Source organism: Xenopus laevis, chromosome 1L (genome assembly GCF_017654675.1).
Source record: "Xenopus laevis strain J_2021 chromosome 1L, Xenopus_laevis_v10.1, whole genome shotgun sequence".
Taxonomy (NCBI): Eukaryota; Metazoa; Chordata; class Amphibia; order Anura; family Pipidae; genus Xenopus; species Xenopus laevis.
This window is the reverse complement of record NC_054371.1, coordinates 50,659,741-50,668,299: the sequence shown is the minus strand read 5'-3', so window position 1 is coordinate 50,668,299 and position 8,559 is coordinate 50,659,741. Positions and strand designations below refer to the sequence as shown.

The 8,559-nt window shown below is 35.3% G+C and overlaps 1 protein-coding gene across 2 annotated transcripts in view; it reads right to left on the bottom strand.

Moving 5' to 3' along the window:
• Nucleotides 1–2,772: 2,772 nt before the first annotated feature.
• The window catches only part of gpm6a.L (glycoprotein M6A L homeolog), a 90,956-nt gene continuing 85,169 nt past the window's right edge, over nt 2,773–8,559 (bottom strand). For both annotated transcript variants that reach the window (NM_001087635.1, XM_041567106.1), the window contains exon 7: nt 2,773–5,920. In NM_001087635.1, coding sequence (NP_001081104.1) covers nt 5,768–5,920 — 153 coding nt within the window. In that variant the 3' untranslated portion in view covers nt 2,773–5,767. The remainder of the gene's footprint in view (nt 5,921–8,559) is intronic.

Sequence of the window (8,559 nt, the reverse complement as noted above, 5' to 3'; positions counted from 1 at the left end):
CTGCAGTTATTGCTGAGCAAAACCAGACATCAAGCACCAATTCCTTCTCCTAGAAGAGAACAACGTTTCTAGATGATCCGCACATCCAACCCCAAATAAATCTAACTACCATATATACTTGAGTATAAGCCGACCCGAGTATAAGCCGAGGTACCTAATTTTACCTACAAAAACTGGGAAAACTTAATGACTTGAGTATAAACCTAGGGTGGGAAATGCAGCAGCTACTGGTAAGTTTAAATAATCAAAAATTGAGACATGAGTGGTTTAAATGTTTTTGAATATGGTATTTATGGTGTTATCCCACTGTTACTATAGGCACCATCTCTCCCTACTATACCTGCTATTCCATAGTTACCAACTTACCATACCTTCCCAAAGGGTATTATCCCTTGGTTAGATTTGCTGATGTAGAGAGCATAACTTTCAATTTTAAGATTGAAAATGTGGAAGTTAAGTTGCTGCATGTGGCACAATGCATGGCTCCACAACTGTGGTCTATTTCATATTGCCCAGTCAAATAGAAAACAGGTATCTATTTATTATCTATTTGTATTGACATTCATTTGTATTGACATCTCTTAGGTACTGCCTGAGCTTTTCTTGCCTCATGTCAAAATCAGCACTGCAGATACTGCCATAATTGGAAAAGGGAAGCTGTTATATAATTCATTTATATGTAAGGTACCGTATTTTTTCCCTGCTCCTCAGGGCCTGGGCCTGTCAAATTGCCGTGGTTGAAGACAAGTGTGCGTCGCCGATCACATTGCGCCGCTCGTGAAGTCACACGCAGCTTCCAACTTCAGCTTCCACCCTTCAGGCATCTGATTTGACAGCCTGCGGCGTGCAGAAGATTGGATGTGCCCGAGCTGCTGGGGCCCTGCGGTGCGCAGAAGAGACGATGTGCGCAAGCTGCTGGGGCCCTGCGGCGCACAGAAAAGAGGATGTGCGCGAGCTGCCGAGGGCCCTGCAGTTCACAGAAGATGCACAGGTCAGCGCAGCCATCAGCTCCAACCGCTAGGTACCCTATATCCGCTTTGATCAGCAAAGGATAATTTTTGTGCAAGGCCCTGACTCGAGTATAAGCCAAGGTAGAATTATTCAGTATATTTTGGACGCTGAAAAACTCGGCTTATACTAGAGTATATACGGTAATCACTAATGTGATTTTATTTTACAGGCATTACCACAATGAGTTTTAAAGGGTAAGGGAACTGGTAAATATGAGATAATGTGCACACATTTCCCGTTGAATCTTCTAATGCTCTTCTAGTTCATAGAGTCTGCTCTATAAGGCTTTATTTTGAATCTGTTTTCTCTGCAACTTTTTTTTTACTGTGTTATGGAGTTTCCTTCATGTTGAGCATTATAGCAATTACTCCTGCAGCTACTTGTGTGTGTGTTTTTCTACATTTTATGGACACAACAGCACTGTCACACTGATCACTGAGGCAGTTGTAGACTTGACCACTCCTTGTGCACATGCTGGAAAAATCAGTTATAACAGCGACAAGGGAACTCATTTGCTTAAAAGCATTGCCTGCACACATCAGTGACGCACTACCGTAGCCCATTGAGAATGTATATGAAAAAATAATAGGGTTTGGGAATAAAGTGACGAAATGAAATAGTCTTGCACAGTGACATTACTTGGAAGCATTGATATGATGTTTTAATCAACAAAAAGAAAGGATCATTTGTTAAATAAATCTTGTAAAATGCAGATAAAGGGGAAACATTAACTCATCAAACCACATAGCTGATGAAGTAAATATTTCAATAAAAAAAAGCAATGTTGTGTTTTCCAGGTGCTTTAATATAGTTTGCTCCATATATTCCTAATCTCTTCTTTCAATGCATTGGCCCTAAGATTCAGGGCATTGGAGTTCAAGGTGACATCTTCAGCCACTTCGGTAATCTTCTGGGTCTTCTTCCAGCACTTCGGCAATTTCCGTGACTTTTGGCGCATGCGCCGTTTTCACGAAACTTGCTCCAATGGCGCATGCACTGATACAGCACTTACTTCCCGAAGATTAGTGAAGAGAAGAAGATGGCTGCTGTGAACTCCGATGCCCTGAACCTGCACTGAGGGGTAAGTTAGGGGCATTTTGCAAAGGTACCACCTAGGCTGAGGGGGATATATGTAGGATAGGGGATTTTAGTAGCAAGGGTTAACTTCTCCTTTAAGATTGTGATTTTGTTGCAGTTTTTGGAAAAGAGCAGCAAAAAAAAAAAATCACAATTGAGAATCAACGAGCTGATGCGGTCCTTGCCCCAATGGGAATTTTAAACCTGCTCAAAAATTATCTGGCTGATTTAAGGGCAGGCCTCTGGGATGTAAAGACTGAATCAGTAACTTTTATCAGCCTGTGTATGGACATCTTAACTTTAGAGCTTAAATATCAACAGTGGAAAGATTTACTCTCAGATCAGCTCCATCTTCAGGACTCAACACTTTCTGTTGAACTGAATCAATGAATATATGAAAATAAATAACAATGATAAACTACACAAGAAGCCTCTAATTATATTATTTTTCTCTAATTTGCATATTTTAGCTACAGATACTATACCAGCTCCATCTTTAGGACTGTACAGTATACTTTTTTTAAGGAAATTACTGAACACATGAATACCACATTTCAATGATAAATTACATAAGAAACCTCTAATTTTTCTATTTTTTAATGGCTTTTTGCAAAATTAGATTTCATTTAAAAACATTTTTTTACAGGAGGACCAGGTGTGAAAGAACCACTCAGTACAAATAGCTACACAAAGTACACAAGTGTGTTTATTACATTTTGCAAGCACGTTTTCCACATTTCAAAAACGCCACCATCAAGCTGTTGGCACATTTATGTACAAAACAGATTAATTATAACGCTTGCTACAAAGCATTCTTTGTGAAAATACAAACTATAATACCAGAGGAAGCCAAAAAAGCGTCAACATCATTACACTGATCCATAGGACATTTGTTTAAAAATCACAAATAGTTTGAGACACAAAACTGAAACACTACCATATCAAATTTGAAAGAGGTTTAGAAGAATAATTGAGAAAAGAAAAGTATTTGATACTGCACATTGTAGTTGGCAGATATTGAAAAATAAAATCTAACACTACTAAATGTTTAAGCATGCAACAAATAACTATAGCAATATAATGCATGAAGTCTAGGATTCATTTTCATAAAAAATTCCCATGAAGCGTGTGTAACATCACAAAAATATTCTCTTGGGGAAATTCATATAATACACTAATTCCCATGTGTGTTTTTGACTTTGTATGTTTGGAGCTTGAAGTGCACTGATTCCCATGTGTGTTTTCTCCTAATTTGTGAACATTACAATATCTTGATTCTCTAAAGGCTGCACGATGTATCCCGTCTCTGCCGTTCACTAATAATGATCCCTACATTATATGACTGCCCCACTCATTGTTTAAATTTTGGTCTAAACCAAAGTCAAAGCAGCCAATTCAGACATGTACTAAAGCCTTGTCATATATAATTTGTGCAACACACAGTTGTTATGGAGCTGAACCATGGGCTCCACTATGTAAAAATGTCCAAAAGCCCCTACTTGAAAAACGATCATATTAAACCAGAAGAGGACTCTTGTTAATTAACACAGCAACTGTAAACCTTAAGGAAATTACCATTTGTTCAAAAATAGGATGTCAAATATTTAAGTTGTCCTCTGTCTCTCTCTTGTAGCTCAAACTTGCTACCATTTTTGGTTTTGATTTCCCTACCACCCATTTTAGTTACAGCTAGAGCTATTTAAGGAAATATTATAAATGCTACTACAGAAATTGTACTTCATAGTCAAAGGGAAGCTATACTTGTGTTACTTACAGTTAAAACTGTGAATATAAAATAAACATTGATTTTAACAATGAAGGGAACAATACTTTCGTTATTGGCATAAATTAACGAGAAAAAATAAAACTTCAAAATTTGCAAGAACAATTTTCCTTTTCATTATAATTAAGAACTCTGCACTACCAGTTATAAAGTAGATAACCATGTCCCTGTAGAAGACATGATAATAATTTGTCATTGGGCTACTGATTAACAGGGGAAAAAATACTTTATACTTTTTATTTTAGAATACAAAAGTACTTGGTTAAATATAATTGAAAAATGGAAACGCTGAGATGTCACATATCTATCAATACGATTAAATTATTTGATTTTCAGTCCAAAAGTAGACTGCTGTAACACATTTTCAGTTATCAAACCAATGTCACTTATGAAATCCTAAAAACCTAAAAGCATGCTTTTATTTTGGGCTGAACTGCCAGATCTATCAGCTTTGATAAATATGTAAAGTTAATTAAACTATTTACTGTCAGGACAATTTGGATAAAAAAATCAAACTGGTGGAAATCCTTCTAGATTCTACAGTTTAATCTCTCATAATTCTCCCCCATAGTTTTTAATTTGTAAAAATATTCTTATTTCGATTATCAGAAGCTGATGAATTAACCCCAAGAGTTTTCTTTTAATTATCAATGAAGGTACACTGAGAGAAATCACGATGATTAATAAAGTGCACAAAATGACCAAGAATGTTTAAGCATGGCAAAAATGTCTTGCCAGGAATTTTAAGATTAAATACACTTTACAGCATTCCTATAGAGGTTCAGAAAGGCAAAATAGCTGAAAACACTAAGTTTGGTCCAATAACACAGTTGTTTCGAAAGTCTAAAAGATATGTGCTGCCTGCTTTTTAGGTAGAAGGCATGTGATCATTGGAACGCTATGTATGGCAAACACAGAACACTGTCATGGAATGTTCTATGCACTGGGGTCCACTGACAAATGAAAGAAACCTTTAAAAGACTTTAGAATATTTATGTAATGTCCTTTGATTCTTAATAACATGACATATATTTTTACAATATATATACAGATTAAAATGTTAAAAGCAAATCATAATAAAATACCTAGATATTTACTTGAGCCACATTTTGTTGGGAGAACATCAATATAAGCTTTCAGGAATAATGTGATTAATTGAAACATTTTTAAATTTGAAATGGGAAAGTGCCCATGCACTAGCATTACAGTATGCATGCTCACACTCGGAAACAGTTGACTCCGTCATTGATGTTGACAGAATTTTGAAACTGAAATTTTGTTAGCGTACATTAATACTAATACAGTAACACCCATAAGAAGCACCTCTTAACTTGCCAAACAGAAAGCACACCTATGACTTATCATAGGGCCAAACGCATTATAGATGGCCGAACTATCCATGCATGATTCCAAACTATAAGCAATTTATCATACATGCTTTCTGTACAACTGTCCCTTTGTAGATTACCTGTAGTTATATTATTATTATTTTGTTGTTTTTTTTTTTTTGAAACTCAGAACTAAAAAGTATAAAAAGCTTTCTCTTTCAAAAACGTAGGAAACAATGCAAAATGTTTTTTTTTTGTAAATGTAAAACACATATAAAGTGGTTAAAAAAAGGAAAAGGACATTTTTATTTCACAATTACTTTTTCTTTATCTATGAAACCAGTCACTTTATGACAATTTGGGAAGGACTATAAGGGGTGCTCCATATTACATAATAATGTCACACAGACCACTGTGAAGAAGCCAAGTGCTGGTCTATCAAGGTTATGAAGATAGGGGATGTGCCTATCTTTTAGGAAAAGCACTTCATTTTCATTATACAATGGAAGGGAGGCTGTTAGTTAAACAACAAAGAATTGAAATGTTACAAATAAGCGGAATTATTATTTTATGTATATGCATTGAGCCGCTCTTTAGAACGAGTGGAATGAATATCATGCAGTTCCTGCTCTTCCTTAGATTTGATGTCTTCATACTTCTGCATTCTGCATGCATCTTTGACATAAGCCCAGTTTGCTGACAAGACCATCAAGTAGTGAACCTTTAAAAAAACACAACAGAAAAAGTTATTAAGGCCTCTTCATTCTTTTCTTGTATCGTGCGTTTAATTTGTTAACCACTGAAGTAAAAACATTCAAGCAGACTCAATGGTAGAGAATGGCCTGAAGGAGCAACAGAAGTCTTACTTACTACAAGTTACACTGCATTTATGTTTATTACTAACAGACATAGGAACCGCACAGAAAATAAACAGATATCAGACAACAAGGACCATGACCACATAATGGTATGAAGCCACAGGCCAAGTGTTGTTATATAGCATTTGGAAGTGAATGCTTATATCCTTATTTTGTTTTAAAACGTATGGACAGCAGTGTCGAATGTTTAACTAATGCAGATATGACATATCCATGACCCAACTAGACCTGGATTGATATTCTGATTTAGACCTGTTCAACTGTTTGCCTTCATATAAAAGTAATGGAAGGATATCATGGTCAAGGAGTACACTCTTCTACACAGTTGCTAAAAGCTGATGGCAATGTTCACTCAGATAGTGGCAAGGTACAACAATGTGTGTTCAGAAAGAGGGCCTCATCTTCAAATTACCCAATAAAATTACCACTTTTTTATAAACCAAACTCCATCATGAACATGTACAGTACAAAAAATAAAAATTTGCAGATAGACTTTATTAGAACATGTGTATAGAAATGGGCCAATCTGACCCATTTTGCTTTGCCAAAAATTTGCCAAGAAGTATTGAAGTATATGGGCAATTTTTCTTTTTTACCCATTGGAGTCTATGGATGAAACTCTGCGAAAAATTTTGCTCATCACTACATATGTATAAAAGCTGGTGCCAAGGGGTAAATTTATCAAAGAGTGAAGTTAATAGGGAAGTTCCACAACTAGAGTGAAATTCCGCAGCAGGCGTATTTATCAATGGGTGAAAGTGAAATTTCACCCTTTAATAAATACGCCTTTAAAAACCACATAGAAATGAATGGGAAGTGGCGGAACTTCACTATTAACGTCACTCTTTGATAAATATACCCCCAAGTGTCTACTTACTTTTGCAATCTGCACCCCCTTTATTATTGTCCCTTCGCTGCATTTTATATCTGCTGTTTGCCCACTTGTACAGAGCCTAATAAATATGTTAGCCTAAGCGGCCCATTTACTAACAATCACATTTTTGGTTTTTCTATTTTTATTAAAAAGCTCTAAACATTCGAGATTTTTTTATTATGTAAAAACCACTAATACTAAATTTCCCGTTCGTACTTTTTTTAGTTGGAGCTTTTAATAAATGTCATGACATTCGTAGTTTTAGACAAATTGAGTTTAGTCATGGTATCAAACACCTCTAAAACCACTAAAATATGACCTTTAATAAATAGGCCTCTACTAATCTGTCTTCACATTTTTTACTTTTTTTCATTTTGTTTTTAGTACAAATGTTAAGTGTAAATCGCTTTACATAACAGTGTTCTTAGTTGCCAGGAAACAGTAAACTTGAAAGTCAACTCATATCCTTAGATTTTAGAATCTCGAAGTGGATTCAAATTTATATTCTACATTTAATACAATTAAATATGTCCTCTAGCTACATTGCTATAGTAACATGATGTGGAATGTTTGCAGCTAAGCTTTAGCATATTCTATTGGTGATTACAAAAAACAAATGCATGGCATAGATCAAAGACCTGAAAGAAAATTGGTGGCAGAAGCGAATTGATGGCACTGACACTATGGCCTTTACTGTAGATTGTACATTATATGGCTGTAGGATTAATGGAGCTTTCAGTAGCAGAATCAACTTCTGGAAAACAGCAGAATAATTATATTTGAGAACAACTTGCTCTCTAACATTAAGGAACCCTAAAATGAATAGGACTTCCCATGTCTTTTAAAGGCCAACAGTGTTATTTATGAATCTCTAAGTGCAAAGGGCAAAGTTGTCTGCATTAAAATTCTATTCACAAAAGTACTTGCCTCTATACATGCTCTTCTCTATGCCAAAGTGCAAAGTACAGTTCACATGAATCATATTTTTTAGCTCTAAAAATAGTGGATTATACTAAGTACTCTGAACCACGAAAAATCTGAAACCCATCCCCAAAAAACACCAATGCAAAACTTCACCATCTAAAAGCTGTTGAGGTCAATAGGATTTGACCTTTTCCAATTGTAAAATCATTTAATTATTCAATCAAGTTTTAGAGGTTTGGTTCTTTTTTTTCATTTGTATTTGCACAAAAAAATCTAGGATTTCGAGGTTTTTGTATTATTATTCAAATTAGTTCCACATTTTTATTCATTCTTGTGTTTTATATTAGGCTGTATTAATTAATTACTTGGCATATGTCGTTTTGGAGAAAATTCATTTTTTTATGGTATCTAAAACCTCTAAATCCACTAAAATCAGAATATTGATAAAAGAGCTATTTGTCCAACTGATGCCAGAAAATGTCTTACCAACTTGGAATCTATAATTTTGAGCACCAGTACCACATGTTGCTGTGACAACATACCATCCTTAATTAGGGCTAAAATCAGCACATATTAGTGATGCAGGCTGACTCTAAGCCCGAGTTGGGCAGGTTCGGTTGACTTCCACACAAAGTTTGAACTTATATATAGTATATATATATACTCACGCACCAGTGTGCCCTG